We start from the raw sequence: 19,869 nt of genomic DNA on the forward strand, positions 1-19,869 counted from the left end.
TTCAGCTTGAGTTTATATAAAAACTGAAGTTGGTTTAGACATTTCACAAACAGGTGGCTCTTAGAAACTGCTGCCTGGTGAACTCAGATTTCTCTCTATGTGAATGTGAACGTTAAACCTGGGCAATCAGTGAGAATCACAGAATCTCACCCTTAAAATGGACACACCAAGTCTTCCTTGCTTACATCACTCAGTTCTCTTGGTGTCTGCTTAACGTTTCAAAAAGGGCTGTGGGATTGTACAAACTGTCCTCATCAAAGACAAACAGGAAAAGAAAAAGTACAGCTAGGTAGTATCAAGGAAAGACGAGGTGCTCAACCCATTTCTTTGGAAATAGTAAACTTCAATTACTGTTTTATTAAAAAAAATATAGTCCTTGGTCTTTGTTTATGATTTAGGAGGCTTAATGAGTAAAAGATTTATTTCATAATGTAAAATAAAGATCTATTCAGCAGTAAACTTTTTGTTTAATTCAGAAACTCAGGCTATTTCTGGCATATTCACTGAGCCTGGAAAATTGGAGACTTTCAGAGGTGGCTAGAAAATGGATTTAATTTTTAATGAGAGAGGAGTTGGAAGAGAGCAACAATGACTGCCATTCTGTATTTAATATTTTACATGTAATGTTTTTTTATTTCTAAAGATAGCTTAATGAAACATCTATTTTCTGTATATGGAAAAATGCATATATATATTAGATGACATCTACTTACTGACCTCTGGAATAATAAAGGAATTAGCCCTTGGGTCCAGAAATCAAGCTCTTACCCACAAAAGTTTAGTGTAGAAGATTCCTGCTTTCATTTCTGTGGTACCTTTTCTTCCACCAAAGAATTAAAACAAAAAGTGAAAACGCTATGTGCTGGGATGACATAATGGCTATGCGTGTAGGCATGCATGACACAAAGTGTGTAGTCTCTAATAATGTGAATGCCTAGTGTACCAGTGTTATCTGTTGCCGGGCTTCCAATATATTATTATTATACTTTATAATCTGATTTTGCTGACTCAGATTAGTAATAGATAGGAGAAAGAAATGGATGCGCTTCATCTGCATGACTAGATAGCCCCACTACAAATATCTTACACTCACAACATTTACTTTAATAAAGATTAAGTGCAAAGGGTCAATACCACTGTGTGCACATGCATATAAGTCAAGGAGTCATACAAGTTGCTGGGTACCCTTAAAACATCCTTTGTTTCTTTGCTCGAGGAATAGTGATCCCTGTGTCTACCTTGGTACCATCCTTGGAAATGAAGAAGTTTTAATTTTTTTTTTAATTTTGGAAGAATAAAATGTATAGCATATTTTAAATAATGTTTTGTTTTCATAGTTTATTAATTTTCATGTAAATTCCATTAGGATTTATACACTGTTGTCTTACTTTCTGCTCATATTTGTGCAGGAATTCATTTGTATTATATAAAGTACAGATGCTAACTAGCTTCTTTGCCTAAAAGTCCCTTCATTTTGGAATTTTATAGAATATTAAAGTTAAAATGGTTGAGAACTACTATCATGATATATGCACAAATAATGCTGCTACTCATTGGACAAAAAGTCTATGAAATATATCTTGGTGAGGCATTTACAGATACTCTCTGAGCTATAGTTGATTTATTTTTTTTTAAACTCATGGCTTTGGGGAGAAGAATGTTACTCCTATGGAATAATTAAATTGAATAAATTATAATGGAAAGTTTAACTTGAATCTTTAGATACTGCATTTTCCACTGAGACAGATTATGTAAAAGAGCATTATAAACACAGTAAGATCTGACATTTAAAAGAATTTGCTATGAATCATTATTTCATCTAACAATGAAACATGGAAGTAGCAGAGGGGAATAAATCAATAAATGTGTTCTTAATACAGTGACCATATTTTTTGGTTTATTCGGTTCTCCAGAGAGTGAATTGGGAGAGACAATGATGCTGGTAGAAGTCATTCTTGACATATTCTTGATAATACCATTTCTGTTTATAGCTTCTGCTTTATCAAGCCTAACAAACTGATTCTGCTGCTTTGAAAACATTAATACATCCTGGCCTCTGCTCTACTCTGTTTCTTTAGATAATCATTCTCTGTGAATTTATTGCTTTCAGGTGGGAAAGGTGGAAAAAAGAAGAAAAACAAAAATTCTTCTAAAGCGCAGAAAAACAATGGATCAACTTGGGCTAATGTCCCTCTACCTCCTCCTCCGGTCCAGCCCCTGCCTGGTACAGAACTGGGGCACTATGCTGCAGAACAACAAGAAAATGGGTAAGAGTAGGGTGTATTCTGACAACATGGCCAAGGCTGCCCTCACTTCCACCTCTGTTCATTGTTACTGTGTACTTCTTTATCAGTTAACGGGCTCCCCTCCCTTCATGTTCTTTGCATCCTCCCTTACTGTTTGCACTCTCGCTGTATTCTTAGCTGATAAATATAAAACAGCCCATACTGAGGAGTGAGAATCCTTGGCCTTCAAGTGCTTTAGATTGTCTGCAATCACGATAATCAGCCTCCATTTATAATATTGCTCGTTAGTTTGAAAGCAAGTACTCACAGCTCTGTGAACTAAAGAGGCACTCCTGAGAGGGGCTGAAAGGGAATTAAAATAACCTTCTTCATCATCCCTTGCCGCTCCCTAATGACTCCATGTCTGGCTATAGCAGGGCGCCACCAGTAGAGAACCATCACAATGGGATAATTGTGGGAACTTGACCACTGGGTAGAACTTTAATCACCAGCTCTGAAGGGAATTTAGGGATAGTAATAATAAGGGATTCATGTCAATGGACACTCTTTAACAAAATCTTAAAGTCAGATAATTTTTTTGATGGGCCTTAAATGTGATGGTTCTCTATTTATTCCCTAGTATCTCATGAGTTGGTTTCCTGTTAGTTTGATTAGGGAGTGATTCGAAACACAAAAAAGCGTAGATAATCGTTTTTATTACAAAAAATTAAATGAAATATTTTATCTAAATTAATATTTCTAAAAGCTTTGTCTTGCTTTCAGTTTGCAAGTCAGTATTTTAACAAGGCTTGTATGCAATCCAAGAATACAGAGTATATGGATTTTCCATACATAAATTTTGTTTTACACAGAAGTATTTACGTACTAAATAAAATTTAATTGTATAGTGGAGTATGGCTTATATTTGTTCAAATCATGTAAATATTTGCATTTGCTTATAAATTTTGCATATATCTCTTTTTTAGTAAATGCCATCTTGCATACACATATATAGTATGCATATACATACACACACATATATATACATAATATAGCATATGATAAGTATATAACATACTCATACTTATACACACACATCTTTTCTCCATCTTTCTATCTCTCAAATAGATTTCATTTGTTTTTCTGGGAAATAGTGCCCATATATATGCAAACAATGATTACTTAACTAAATCAATGTTTCCGTTTGAAATTAGCAGTCAAGAGCCCACCCTTTCTTCTCCTGGTGAGCACACCCTTTCTTTTGCTGGCCTAAAAATTAAATTGTGAATATGATCTTAATTCACGCCAGTGGTGTAATATGTCAGTAACTCATGAAGAACAAGAGGTACACACTTCATCAAAGGATTATTACTTAATAGTTTGTATTTTAAGATTGTAGCCAGAAAATATGGAAAGGAAACTAATAACTTAAATGGGAAGAGAAAAGAATGTTAATGCTTTTTAAGAATAACATCTGGATCACATGAAAATTGCAGGTTATTTAGATATCCTTCTTTTTTAGCAACAAATCTCCTTAAAATATTAATTTGACATAATGATGCTCCTTATACTCTGAAAGAAAATTAATTTAATCTAAATATTGTGAAACTTACCACATGACCTTACTAAACAGTGGAAAAACTAGAAGTATTTCTTTTGGTGATGAAACTATTATGTTAGTATACTTTTATGTTCTTACAATATTTGAAATTCTTTTCAAATATTGATATGACAGGTCATTTTAATCTATTTAGTGATCATAGTTTATTTTAAAATTTACTCAAAATTCATTATATGATTTTTAAATTTCCAATGTATTAATTTATTATTATAGATAATTAAAATGAATGTTCTCAACATATACATGCCAATGTGCATAAAATGTGATTGTGCTATATAATTTTTTATAATTTCTTTTTATTTGAAAAAAGAAAACAATCATTTCTTATTTTACATGTCAATCCCAGTTCCCACTGCCTCCCCTCCACCCATTCTATCTACCTTACACCCTACCCTCATCCACTTCTTAGAGTGGGTAAGGTACGTTGCTTTGGGGAAGATCAAAGGCCCTCCCTACCCTGTCTAGGTTGAGTAAGGTATCTATCCAAACAGAATAGTTTCCCAAAAAAGCCAATACAAGCAGTAGGGATAAACCCTGGTGCCATTGACAGTAGCCCCACAGTCTGCCCCAGACATGCAACTGTCACCCACATTCAGAGGGACTAGTTTGGGCCTATGCTGGTTCCTTCCTTGTATGGCTAAAGTTGGTGAGCTCCCATTAGCTCAGGTAAACTGTTTTGGTGGGTGTCCTCATCATGATCTTGACCTCTTTGTTCATTTCTCAGTCTTCCCACTCTTCAGCTGGACTTTGGGAGCTCAGCCCAGTCCTCTGCTGCGGGTCTCTGCCTCTGTTTCCATCAAGTTGTTGAATGAATGTTCTATGGTGACATTTAAGATATTCATCATTAGTTCATCTTACTCTTGAGTTCTTATTTGCCTTAAGTGCTGAGAAACTGCTAGTGGAAAAGAGAACTATTTTAGGCATGGGAATGCATCTCAGTTAGAGAAACCTTACCCACGATTCATGAAACCAGGAATGGAAAACTATATCCTCCAGCTCTCAGGAGGTAGAGTGCTTAAGATTGGAATCTGAAGGTCATCATCAGCTCTATAGCTACTTAGTCCAATTGATGCCAGCCTGAAATATACGAGACCTCCCTCTCAAAGACAAAGAACAAAACACCTTACTTTTCTTATTAAAAAAACAAACAAACAAAAAAACTAGTTTTTTTTAAAGAAGTAAAAGCCAGCCAGTAATCCTACAGTAAAATTAGTTTTTCTATTTTTTTAATTGCCATTTACTGAAGAAGGATGCTAAAAAGAAATTCCACACTAGCTCAGAATTAAGTATAATAAAGGGTTATTTATTTAAGGGTAGAGTCATAGATCACAATCCTCTGCACAAACGAGGAACAGGAATCGAATCACACAGCTGGAAGAGGCCTGATACATGCTTGCTATGGGCATATGTAACATAAGAGGCCACGCCAAAGTGGACAGGTAACTTAAAGGCTGTAGAAATTCCTACAGCAATTTGCAACAGACAACAATAAAGATGTTTGTCAGCATTTTTTAAAGATGTATCCTAAATGCTAGGCCCAGTTCTAGGAAGAGAAGCAATAAGAACAGATGAACAGAAAAAATATGTAGGGAGATCTGCACTGTTAATAGGAAAGATGTAATTATGGTCCGAAGACACTGTATTCGTTGAGCACACATGAACATGTTCTCCTTTCTTCTTCTCACTCCCCCATGACTTTCCTTATCTCATACAAATATAAACACATATGTACACACACACAAGAGAACGAGAGAAAATTTATTTTCCATTAAAATTATAGATTAACAATGGAAATAAAATAATAAGAAGTAAGCAGGTAAACTAAAGGAGTACTTATATCAGTGGAGTCTTGAGTGAATTTTGAATCATTTATTTATAAATGATAGTACCCCAAACTGGTTGGCTATCAGAATCTGTGCCCAGAGTCAAAGCTAATGAAAAATCACCTGAAGAAAGTATTCAATCTAGAGGGAATTTTGAATCAGAGTAGACTGTTAGCCAAACAGTAAAACAAAATACAAGCAGTGATATTACTTGATACGTAATAGAGGAACCTTTCTTTGGTAAATGAGAAAAATTGAAAAGATTCCCATCAATCTTCCTTTGCACCTTATTCTAGTTGTGATGATTTCCCTTTCTTCTACTTCCATCATTGCCTGAACTTGCCTCTCTGTCCTGTTGATCCCTAGATTGCATTTAATTACTGAGACATATGTTTCAGCAACTTGTACATGCTGCATGAAGATGGTCAATGTTGATATTTTATGATAAATATACTTATTTAAAACAACTTTTAAATTTAAATATAATTTTATCATATTTTCCCTTCCCCAAGTCCTTACACACCCTTTTCCTCCCTACCCACCCACATTTAAGTTTTTTCTCAAAAAATAAATAAAATCAAGTAAAACAACCCCCAAAACATAGAAAAAATAAAATCACACTCAAAAAGAAAGACAACAAAATAGAGAAACTTTAAACAAACAAATAAATATGGCACACATATTCAAAAAAAAAAGAACAAACATGAAGTCTGTTACATGTTGGTGAACTTCTGAATATGAGGCCTGTCCTGAGTGGCTGATACACCCAGTGTCACTCTATTGGAGAAAACTGATTCTCCCTCTCCCAGAAGATATAAGCGAGAGCTCAGCTTTAAGCCTCTGAACATCTGAGATGGTGCCTTGATGTTAATTATGAATCTTTGTATGTCATAGACGAATTCAGCTATTTTGCTACTGATAACAGACTAGATAAGAAGAACCTTGGTTCAGGTGGATAATGTCTGGAATGTTCCAAACAAAATGGCCAATATGTATTGGAAAAGGGACGAAAGCAAGGCAGTGACAGTGGGCATGAGGAAGAAGGACAGAGTCAGTAGGGCATCCTGACTGGGATTAGCAATAATGTTGAAAATACATTACTAATGTATTTTCTAATTGTGGTTAGTAGTATTGTTTCATGAGAGTATAGGCTTTTGTTTTTCTTCTAAGTCTTTCATGGGCATTTTCTTTCTTCACAGTACACAATAACAGAAGTTATTCAATCATTGTTCAAATGAAATGATACTTGAATGTTAATTCAATCTTGTAGCCATGGTGCAAATGTTTTCCCATCTTAATATGCTTCTTCTGTTTGAAAAGGGCAATGTGTTAAATGTATTAGGGCCTAGATCTGACTGCTATACATTTATTATAGTCATAGGCTGCTTGGAAGAATTCAATAGTAATTAAATAGGCGCTTTGCTTTGTTCTTGCAATTAGAGATTGGCAAGCTTCTGCTGGAGTTGAATGTTATTGTATTTTTATTAGTAATTTGGTATTTGTATCTGGCCTTTAATAAGTTAGTTCACATGCAGCATTGATTTGCTGTCATCTTGATCATTACTCATCAGGAAAGACAGATAATAGGATGCCTCATACTTGGCTATTAGAATGTCAGTGAACAAGGACTTGCCTTTGAAAGGTTGGGCAAAAGAGCTTTGGTTGCCTCGTGGGAGTAATTTTTTTGTAGACTTTGTAGGTTACTGCATAAGACATCAAAAGTGTAATGCTTAAATAAAATGTGCAAAAGTACAAATTGCAATTAGTAACTAGAGACTGTAATTTCTCCATTATTGTTAATCGCAGCCGGAACTCACTACTGACTCTCCTTCCTCCTCATGCCCACTGTCACTGCCTTACTTTCATCCCCGTTTCTTTTCATATGGGCCACTTTGTTAGAACATTACAAACAGTATCCACCTGAAGCAAGTGAATCTTATAAAATGTGAAGGGAACCATTAAACGGAGCTGGATGTATGAAATATACAGTCATCTGCTACCTTCTTTTCTTTCCTGGGTGGCTGCACTAAACCTTTCTAGTTAGCCCTCTGGAGTGAATTCAGAAGTGAATCCCAGGGAGGTGATGAGCAGTTCTCTACATGATATGAACTACATCCTGACTTGACTTCCTTTATTTATTCTTGTTAGCCTCTTTTGGATAACATTTTCCCCATTTTTAATTTTTTCTATTATTAGTAGAAACCACATTGAATACATGAACTTTTTTCAGCCTTCCTTGTCCTGGAAGGGTGATCAAGTTTATTCATTGTAGTTCCAATTATCTTTGCTGAGAATCCTGGGGAGTATTGATGATAGTATCCATCCTAATTTAATAAAAGTTTAATAAAATTGATTTTAGTAACTTAGCACACCATATTATTTATTTGCCTAGTATTACCTTTCTTTCATGATATCAAAGTTTTTAAATAACCTCTCCTTTGCTCAGTATTAATTTGAATAACAAAAATGAATCAAGTTTAATTTAGTCTAATGCTTTCACCTTACCATTACAAATGATGCATATAGCACATGCTTATCTCTCTTATCCTACTCATGCTATATTCTAAATGTCCATGTCATTTAGACTGTCCAAAGAATTATCTATTATTCAACAAGTAGGAATACTTTTTGTACTAATGGGCTATGCCTATTTGAAATATTAACTATATAGTACTTCATATAATAGCTTTGGAAACATGCCAGTGTAAATATTAAAAATACAACTATTAATTTCTCCTAAAAATGTGATTTTCTTGAACAAACTTTTCAGGGTAAAGTTGACTTTAACTATTGGTAAAGGCTAACAGCAATCATGTTCTATACTGGAAATGAGCAATTATTTTATTAGGTTCTAAATATGTATTTCTTAACCTCAATACTGTAGCTCTCAAACTCAAATAAGTCATGTACAAAAATTTAAGCTTTATTTTAATAAAATTTTTGCATGTCAATAAATATGATTTTCGCCAGCTATAAGAGAGCTAAATTTCCTCGAAGTAAGGATACTATAAACATATGAAAAGCTAAATATTAAACTGAACAAGTAAAAGGATCTACATTGGAAATCTAAAATCCATTTTCAAATCAATGTTCAGTAAGATTGCCAGTAGCAATTATATAATATAGTATTCCAGCACTAGTGAGTTCTGTCAGTACGTTTTACAAAAGATATGTGATTTAGAATTTAACTTAAAGACATATAAGATTAGAATAGAGAACCTGGAGAGGAAAACTCTCCAGGCTTTTTTTATTTGAAATAAATTTATACATAATAAATACATATTTTGAAATAAATTTGTTTCTACAGCTTGTACCAGGCCTCACAATTGTAAAGGAGAAAGGAAACAAAGCCATTTAGTTTCAGCATGAGATTCCTGCTGACAAACTGTGTACTCCATCTAGAAAATACATTGAAGCTTAACTATGTTAAATGAACATAATAGAATGAAGAGAAGTAAATGGTTCTCTTATACTGTTCTGATGTCTTCATAGATAAAACTGTAAACAGTCAGTAGGATTGATTGGATTTGAAAACCTTAAAGCATTAAATACAACAAAGGATGCTAGTTACAGACTTTAGAACAATAGAACTCTCTCTTCAAATGAAAACCATCAAATCTCCATAAAACAAAATAAAATGACAATGTGCTAGAAAAATGTATTTTTTTTTCAGTACAGATTGGCACATGTTATATAGTTAGTAAGTAGGAATTCAGATTTAGCCCATCGCATTTTCTTGGAGAGATAACACACTGAAATTTGTCTGCTGATGACAACAGTAGAAAAGACATGTAGAGACAGCCATCCCTTCCAAACCGTACAGTGCTCCTGAAGCGAGCTTTCAGCTTTATGCTCACAGAAGCAGAAGGGTATTGATGTAGCCTCAGCAAGGCAAAAGCAAGTGACCATAGATACAGAAACAAAGAACTCAAAGGTAAAATTAACTTTGAGTGAAGATTTTTTGGCTTGTGGACATAAGATTTTAGAGAACCAGAGAGACTGGAATTCCAAACTCCCTACAAGTGATGAGGTCCTATGTAACCGGCATATTCCTTCTTCTCCTCACTTATGGCCAATAAATTTCTCTCTTTATCTCCTTTGGAAACTGAGTTCTCCAGTACCTACCTCTGGGATTGCACATATGTAACTTAACATATTCCTGTTGCTATTGGCCAACAGAGCTTTGACAGTCCCCAGACAGTTTGAGTTCTCCAGGTATCTATTCCTATAGCACTCTCAGGTACTTATTAGTCACATCCGCTGATTCTACTAGGCAGAGGCATTCTTCCATCCTCCTATCTTCCTGATATCCCTACCAACGTCCTCCCTTCCTCTTACAAGGCTCTACCCCACTTCTTCCATGTTGTCTTAGACGATGTTGTATTGCCGTGAAGAGACATTATGATCCCAGCAACTCTTATGTAGGAATGCATTGAATTGGGGCTGGCTTCCAGTTCAGATGTTTAGTTATCAGCATGGTGGGAAGCATGATGCTAAGCAGGCATACATGGTATTAGAGAAGTATCTCAGAATTCTATATCCAGATTGGAAGGAAGAGAGAGACTGGGTCTGATGATAGCATTTTGATACCTCAAAGCCCACCTAAAGTGACACACTTCTTCCAGCAAAGCCACACCACCTAATAGTGCCATTACCTGGTGATCAAGCATTCAAATCTATGAGTCTATAGAGGCTGTTCTTATCCACATGTCTTTCTGTTTGATTTTTACTTTGTGACCCACTGGGTTTAACCAGAATTATTAACACGGGCATGGGATGACTCTTTCCACTGGTACATGATTCACTCCCCAGTGGCTACATCACAGAAGACAGTAACTTCCTGTCTCCTAGCAGCCACAGCTCCCCTGTGCCAAGCATGGTTCCATGAGTCTCTCTCCCATCTAAACTATCATTACTGATTTAGCATTTTTGGAAGAACAACTTTTGAAAAGTCTTTTCTTTAAATATCTTAGTATTTATTTGTTTGGTGAAATGCTAGAACTATGGAGTTGGTGTGAATAGAACTGTTATTTATTTAGAATTTACTATACTAATATCCTATATTCTTGATTCAGCGTGCCTTATAAAATCATTTTGATATGCTCTCCACATTTTCAAAATAAATTTTATAAATCAAAAATGTATTAAAGGATGGATGTTGTGCCAATTAATTTTACTGAAATTAGATAATTACTTCTTGAAAACAAGACATTTGGAACTTTTGAGATAAGGTAATGTGAGTTTCTATTGATAAACATCATGAAATTTTTGATGATTATTGATGATTTCATCAATTATGCTTTATTATTTCATCATCATGATTTGATGAAAGGTATATTATATGGAATAAAAAATTTCCATACGTCTAGAAGAGTAAATAAAATTCCTCCACATATGTTAGATGATCAATTAGCATTTTTGGAACATTTTGGTTTTGCACAAGGATACACAAGAAAAGGGAGTGGATACATCTCCAAGCATTGGCTTCATTAATGTCTTCAATTAGTAATTTGGTATTTTCACATGATTAACATTGGAGGAAAGTTATTGCTATTTATAGCTGTGTGGTAGTAATTAGCTAAGAAGGTCTTTCAATAATAAGTTGAGATATTTTGAAAAAATAGATATATAAGATTATTTACTATGTTAGCCTCGATGATGTGATAAGGAAGACATAGACTTTGGAAACCTTTTAGACACCATTTGGTTGTTATGTATTGCTAGTATAATTGTGCAATTATGTGTGTGTATGTGTCAGTGAACATATTTTCTTATTTAATTTCAGCTATGACAGTGACAGCTGGTGCCCACCATTACCAGTGCAAACATACTTGCACCAGGGTATGGAAGATGAACTGGAAGAAGACGATGATAGGGTCCCAACACCTCCTGTGCGTGGTGTGGCCTCTTCTCCTGCTATCTCCTTTGGACAGCAGTCCACTGCCACTCTTACTCCATCCCCAAGGGAAGAGATGCAACCCATGCTGCAAGCTCACTTGGATGAGTTAACAAGGGCCTATCAGTTTGATATAGCAAAACAAACATGGTAAATATCCTCAGTGAGCCACAGGCCCTATACTTTCTACATATGTAAATGTTCTTGGATGTATATTAAGCAGAGATGCTCATAAATATGTGTGGGTGGGATGAACAACAGTTTAGAATATGTGTTAGCAGCCTATATAACGAAACTGGTGACAGAAATTTAAATATCCTGACCAACATTACAAAGCTGGTTAGAGAAGCGAATGAAGCAGGGATTCAGACTGAAGTGCTTTTGGCAACGCCAGAATCCTTTCCCATTCACAAACCAGCTCCAATTAGTTTATCCTTGAACTTGCTTTTAATGCCACAATAAAGGACTCCTTTTAAATTCTTTAAAGTGCCTGTGATTAATTCTATATGTGGTTGTGAATATGTAAATGCATGCTTCTGAAAATTACTATGGACAGTGTCAGTTATTAAAAGACCCTGTTTGGACTGAATTAAGTGGATTAGAAAATAAAAAAAAATAATGACAATAAATGCCTCAACAGAAACTCAAGAACACATTAAGATATTTTTGTAATAAGACTGAAAATTCACAAATTGCAGCTATAAGACTGTTAGGTGTTCTGTGAAAATATGGTAGAAATAGAAATAGGATCAAACGTCGTGGTTTTTAGAGAATTTAATATTTTAACAGTGATTTACTTGTCAGTATATATGACCTATCAAAAAGTATCTCTTGTTAATTTACACCATACTTGAAGTCAAATGAAAGACTTTCCCTTTTTGGCTAGTTCTACTCTCTGAGATGTATTCACGATGAACTATTCGTCATTTTTGGTATTTATGCACTGCTTCTTAATAAAATATATCCAAGATACCAAATAGGGGAAAACATTACATGCTGTCCCAAACATGTTCTTTGCAGAGGAGTAGAGCCACTTATTTTTTTTCACAATCAACAAATATATACTCCATAGTCAAACATGCTTCTTCATAAGCAATAATTTTTCACATAAAGTTCCTTTGTAGAAATACAACTAATAAAACAATTGTGTGAAGAGACATGGGATTTTCTTATTTTCCTCATTAAGTCATGCTACGTGTCACTTATGCTTTAAACACAACTCTGATTCATATTAGAATCACGTGGACAAATGTAATATACAATAATACCTAGAGATTACCTCCAAGTGGAATTTTATTGCTTAGTACGGGTTTCCATAAAGGAGGGGCAAAGTTAGGTTCACCTCCATGAAGATAGATGGGTCTGATCAGATGTATGACCTGGAGAAATTTGTCATATATATGTATACTTCCCCCGTGTGTACAATGATAATAATGATAATTACTAGCTTCCATATGAATTTTAAAGAGACCTTCCCAACAGTACCCTAAATTACGGCTAGGTATATTATAGAGTTGCCGGATCACTCCGATGTTTTAGAACATGCCAAATGAGTTTAAAGAATTCACTGGATCTTCTATAATCAAAGTTACAGATTATTCTCATAAAACACAATGGATTAATATAAACCAAGGGAAGAGATGTGGTGCAAAATTCTGAAGAATTCCAAAGGCAGAGATCCCCCATTGGAGTTTCAGGTAGCTCTGTTTACCCAGCATTAGCACAATGTAAGAAGTATTACCAACCCACGGTACATGGGAGAAGAGCTGAAAATAAGGTCTATTAAATAAAGTTGACTACTTTCATGACTGACCTCAGTAGTCAGCCCACTGAGAGATGGAGTTGTTACTTTGTGACTAGAAGCTCTATGATAACTTGTCCTGTTAAATAGTTTGCAAACCATGGTTTCCAAGTCAACCGGCACTTATACCAGAAAAAATATACTATCAGAGTTGAGACTACCTCTAGTTTTAAACAACATTTTTACGTTAAGGTGAAGCTATCTAGTATGCTTTATTTTTTTTTTTTAAGATTTCAATGTGCTTGCACTTCTTATGTTCCTTAACCTGTCTATATTTTAATTTCTAATGATTAGAAGGCATAGGACTTTTACCCTAGTTGGTTACTGATATCTTTTCACACCTAAAATTCCCCATTGAGTAATTGCTTCATAAGTATATCCCAAATGGGTGAATGAACTGTGTTCTTTCCATATCTTCAATCATCGTATACACTGGACCTTGTTTCTTGAGAATGTTCACCTTGAGAATGGTCTTACACAATCTACCAGTATTCTGAATACCACAGTTAACATTTACAGAAGGGTAGGAATTCATCCTTTACCCCCAAAAAATGCCTGTTTGCTCTTGTGGTTTGAAAGAGCTTCCTGTTTAAGATTACACCTCACATTCACAGAACTCTAAAGATAAAGGATTCCAGCTGTACCTCCGGGGATGCTACTCATACTGACTGATGAAATGTACAAAACACTTCCTATTACTAGAAGATAGTTATAAATCTTGCATGCCATAATCTCATATTTCAGATTAACCTCTAATTCTGTTTAAATTATTGATTACATTTTCATCTCTTTTTAATTTTTCCCATCAACACATGCCAACAGCTATATAGAATTACATTGTTGGTCTGTTCTGTCCTCACCCACCTTGAAATCTATAACACTGCAGTGAAATGGACCACATATGTCATACTGCTTGATGTCCTCCTGTTTGTCATGTAACTCCCTCTCCTCCTTACAAACTGAATGTGACGACACACGTATAGCAATGTGGGCTTGTCAACGCACAATATTCAGTCTAAGTGAGCTTAGTAAAACTTGCTTTTCTTTCCTCACTATAGATTACTGGGTTGTGATGTGTGCCAAGGGGTTGCACACTGCCTGAAACACCTGCTACATACCAATAGCGATTAAATCTGGTTACACAGAAGTGATGTCCAGAACTAACATTCTTGGGGTTTTACCATTGAAGGATATAGAATACAGTTAGTTTATAAATTCACAGATGAAAATCGCAGATGCATATTAAGCAAATTTTAGAACAGGAAACATCTTCTCAAAAGACTAAAATGAGAGCAAAAATAACTCTTCGCCTTTTTAAAAGCCAGTGACAAAAATGCATTCTACTTAGTTGTGATGACTCTTACATGGGAGGGGCCTTTTGAATACTTCTGTAAGAAGACAAGAAAAAAATATTCAGACATAGAACACATCCACTCTTTGTTGACACTTGCAAATAGTGTGAGTTACCTCAAACTGAGCATTTTATAAGTTAGAAAGAATTATTTAATAGTCTCACAACACAGCAAGTGCCCGGCAGAGTCCAGATTCACATTTTTGTTAGTCATAAAATGAAAGCCAAGTCACTCGGGCTTTCTTTAAATATTTTCTAATAAACAAATGGCCGTGCATTTTCTGTTAATTTTGTAATGTTGGGATTACATTTATTTACTCATTACTAAGAAGTTATTGAACACGCCTTATGTTATAAATACCAACCCCCTTTAAGATTTGGTTCTTGTGATACATTGCAAATATCTAGAGAGCACAAAGTATTTGTGTCTAATCTACACTGGGATAATGGAACAGCTGTTCAGCCTGATGTGATGGGAATCATCCCAAAACCAATCTTCATAGGGCGGGAAGTGTGCCAGAGGCAGGGCTGGGTGATCAGGCCCCCACCTGACAAACTTTCTTCAAACATGCTTCATAGGTTAAAACTAATGAGTTAAACTTCAAGAGTAACTGTGAAACCAAGTACCAATGGTTATAGGTCGGGGGGGGGTGTAAAAATGATTTATGATAAATATTTATATTCTCTTTGGAATAATTTATCGATACAAGAGTGTTCAGTATATATTTTTATCTCTGTGTATCACCTTATAAACATCTAAACAAGAGCTTTTGTAGTTTATGTGGCTGCTGTTTAGTAAAGCTTGTAGTCATAACACAGTATCTCTGCTAACATAAAGAATGTGATATGAATTAGTAAACATGGAAGACAGTAAGGGTTAGCATACCATGCCATTGACCATGAGTTATAATTTTGTAGAATGGTAATGAATTGCCTCTCGTCTTCTGTTTCTTTCCATTTAAATCCCAGGCACATTCAAAGCAATACTCCACCTCCACAGCCCCCAGTCCCACCAATAGGTTACGTGTCTGGAGCCTTGATTTCTGATTTGGAAACAGATGTTCCAGATGAGGATGCTGATGATGAAGAGGAACCATTAGACATCCCCAGGCCCCTCAGAGCACTAGACCAGACACCTGGATCCAGTATGGACAATCTAGACAGCTCTGTGACAGGTAACAAAACTGATAGAATGGGAATAAGTGACCTATTTGCTATATTAAAATGTATCACAAATCAAATGCTGCCTTATGTAAGATTTATTCAACTCCATCTATTTTTGTAACATTTTAAATATGTTAATGTTAAACACCAAATTCAAAAAGGATTTAGAAATACTTTTGCTTTGCTGCTAAAATGATAAGGAAATTCATGAATTTTAAAAAGCTTTAAAGACATGAAAGAAAACTCAATTATATCCAAGGCTTTCATGAGAAGTTCACTCTGCTGGGGAACCAAGTCTATTATATGAAAAACCTTTACTTTTAGAAATGATATAATTTGTATATCGGGAGCAACATACAAAGTGAATGAGATCTTAAAATGCTTCTTGATATTTCACTCTGTAAAATCATTGACTGTTGAAAATAAGCAAGTCTTCAGAATGAGCGTCTCTTAGGTTGCACGTGGTATTATTTCTGGAGTGGAAACATGCATAGCCAGATAAGCAATACATTTATGCATTTCACACTGCTGAATCTAATCACCCGTCCTCTGCCAGGAAGTGTAATTGTTCTGATTGTTTATTGCTTAGGCTTCCCTCCCAATTTTTCTTGTTCGATAAGCAAAGACTTCAGTCGGTGCATGCCTCTGATGACTCTAGGCCTGACAAACAGCCTATTTCCAATGATTTCAAAATGGTCCAGTTGAAATGCTGCATATACACAAAGGAAGTGGCAAGAGCCAAACTTCAGTCTTTCTCTCCCTGAATTATCTGCCCCTTGACTCACAAACATGTCCCTTCCTAAATAATGAAGACATAGCTACTCCAAACGTAAACCTGATCTCTGCATTCACTTGGGTCACCTCAGACCACCTATGTCTATGTTCATTTGAATGATTCCTTTCAGCCCCAAATGACTTTTATCAGTATCCCTGGATTCCTTGGACTCCAATAGCTTCCAATCTCTGCAGAACTGGGGCTTCTCAATAGATTTACAAACACTGGTGGGCCATGGTATAATAGTACAGAGGACACATAGGAACCTCTGCCTTTCTTTTTATGTTTCTCAGCATCTGAAGCATGGATCTAATTTTCAGTTCATCTTTTTGCCTGAAGGCTGAACTCCTTATGAAGCTGATTAAGATTTTAAAAACACAGATATATTCCTGGGATTAGAACATAGATCCAACCGACGGTGACAGAGCAAAAGTTAAAGATTTGAATGCTGTGGAGTTGACTTATTATTACACTATTATGTTAAGCCTCTGCCTGGATTTCTAGCATAATCTACTTTAGGGCAAACTCTGAATATCTTTGCATACTTCACTAGTAATACGAAACTGTTTCTCATTAAGAATGCAATGCAAGTTCCAGGAATAATGGCAAAAGTCAGCCATAGGCTCTGAAGATATTATTAAATATTATAATTTCAGAGACAATATGTACATCTCTAAGTTAGCAGAACCCCATTTTGCCCTTTACATACTCAACTGAAAGGAGATAGTTAGGGAGTCTTTTGTGAGGGCAGTGTACACTTCTCTAATTCTATGTTCATGCCAAATGAAATTGCTAAGAAAACAAAGTTTCTCCTTGAATTCCCTACTTAATTCTTGCCCTACATAAAAAATTCCTCAGGCCATATAGGTTTGTATTCCTCCATAATGTGTCCCATGAAAGTACATCTCTTAAGTTACCTTGTATCTTTCACTACACTCCCTAAACAAGAGCTTCCATTGTTTTCTCCTTTCTTCTACCAGAAACTCAGAGGAGAAAGTTTAATCAGTGGTCTAATTTACCTTCTAGGCTGTGTGTGTATGTGACAAAAGTTGTATATAAGCATAACAGAGTGCTTATTTGTTGAGTATGAGAGGATGGAACGAGTGTGAATGTAGATTAGATTATGAGTGCACATGAAGAGTATATGGGTCATGTAGAGAATACACATACACAGGGAGTGTGAGTAAATATATAGAGGGAGGGCACACATTAGAATGTACGTAATCATGGATATAGAGAATGCAAGTACATAAATTTACATGAGTGTACAAATTGAGTGAGTGTATATGGAAAGAATATGTGGGTGTGTACAGGGAGTGTACATGTGTAGATTTGTAAACTGACAGAAGGCATGCATGCAAGGAGGCTGCAAACATACATGCATTCTGGGGCTTTGACCTGAGGTACACGTATATATTAATCATGATACCCCTCTTCCCAGTGCAAGTACTACACCCAAATGATGCAGAGACATACATTCCGACAAAACACCTGTAAAAGCAAATAAATAAAATTATTATAATAACAGAACACTTCTCTGTAAAGAAGCACATTAATTCAGAATATATTCAAGACAACGAAAACAATCTGTGGAGTTCCTTAAATTCTGAAATGAACATTCATTTAAGAAAAGAGACAGGAAAAGAAGTTATCGATGGTTCCAAATTATATTAGCTTAGCGGCAAAAAGCATATGTTAACAAATCTATTGCTTTATAGAATTATTTCCAAAACAAACATTTATTCTATATCCCTCACTGATAATCACTAGATTAGGAATTTTGATTAAATAATAATAATGATAACAAGCCATTCTTCTGAGAGCAGTTGTGGCTGCCATTTGGATGGCCCAGAGATTTAAGGATAATTTTATAACTTTTTTTTTCTTTTGGAGAGCGGTTTTTACTATGTAGTCCTGCTGTATTGGAGGATACTATACAGACCAGGATGGCTTCCGCGTGCTAGAATTAAAGGCATGCATTACCATACCCCAACTGGTTTCTCACATTTTAAAAGCATAGCAAGGAAAGAAAATATAAACAAAAGATAAGGGAAATAAAAAGAATTCTCAGAGGAACAAAAGAACCCCAAAGACACAAAAAGAATGCAGGACTGAGATTTTGAAGTCTAAAGTACTGACTACCTGGAACCCAGCAAATGTGTCCTGCCCCTCATTCTTAGGGTTTACTCAAGGTTATAGTTCATTTAACCACCAATAGTCTGATTTCTGATGCTATAATATTATAGATATAAACATCAGGTCAAGATTAGGAAAGCAGGTCACAGACACTCGATTACCTCAAGTGGTTAAAAAATATATACAAAAATCAGTTTTATGCTAATTAAAATGGCTGTAATCCTGGCTCTGGTAATGTCTAACATTTATCTCTGGACTTATTTTTTTAAATATAAAAATGATGGCTGGTTTGTTACCCAACATGAGGTTTATCTCTTCTGTATGTACATATAAATGGATATATAACTGTTTCTAAAAAAAAATCACATAACGTCATATGGACACATTAATTCTAACCCTGTACTTACATGACTGTGATCAGGGTTTTCAGATGTGACATTTATATTTCTCATATTTGGTTCTACATTCACTTACAGTGAACTGTCAAATTTTGTCAGCATTTTTTAAAGGAGTTATTTTTTTTTTTTTTTTTTTGTAAACTGGGCATCTAACTTATCCTGCACATCTTTTTGATTGCCACAAAGCACAAAAATAGTTTTAGTGTTGCGGGGTGCTCTTGTTGTGCCTTGGGAAAGAAACAACAAAAAGCTTCCATTTTCAGAAATAAGCTAGTAAGATATCCACCTAAACGTCAACCATCATCTCAGAGTGGAAGAGACAGAATTTGGCATTTACTTCTCAATTCACGAGGTAGAAGACATTTCCTGAATTTAACACCACCATGAAAAGAAAATTGTAGAAGGAGAGGGCAGAGAGGGATTGAAAAATGGTGTCCTTAACAGATAGTTGATGTTTGAACTGCCTGTTGGCAGAATTAAGGTCGATAATGAGTTCTGTTGATTGAAGTAGAGATTGCCTTGAAAGGTGGGCCCACAGCACATAGTGGCTAAATGGAAATTCTGGCACTACTTTCTTTTCTTATTTTGGGAAACTTTAATTTGTTTTCTAGAACTCATTCACCAGAACAGTGTGAAAACAAACCATTTGACAATCTCCATCTCCATTCTTCCTCACAGG

General features: G+C 35.3%; 1 protein-coding gene across 12 annotated transcripts in view; it reads left to right on the forward strand.

The window, feature by feature from the left end:
• The window catches only part of Robo2 (roundabout guidance receptor 2), a 1,518,906-nt gene that overhangs the window by 1,477,785 nt on the left and 21,252 nt on the right, over nt 1–19,869 (forward strand). For all 12 annotated transcript variants that reach the window (XM_041678470.1, XM_041678467.1, XM_041678468.1 and 9 more), the window contains 3 exons: nt 2,111–2,267; nt 11,455–11,715; nt 15,687–15,892. In XM_041678470.1, coding sequence (XP_041534404.1) covers nt 2,111–2,267; nt 11,455–11,715; nt 15,687–15,892 — 624 coding nt within the window. The remainder of the gene's footprint in view (nt 1–2,110; nt 2,268–11,454; nt 11,716–15,686; nt 15,893–19,869) is intronic.

Source organism: Microtus oregoni, unplaced genomic scaffold, assembly GCF_018167655.1.
Source record: "Microtus oregoni isolate MIOR12 unplaced genomic scaffold, Mior012 000030F_ref0000283, whole genome shotgun sequence".
Classification (NCBI taxonomy): domain Eukaryota; kingdom Metazoa; phylum Chordata; class Mammalia; order Rodentia; family Cricetidae; genus Microtus; species Microtus oregoni.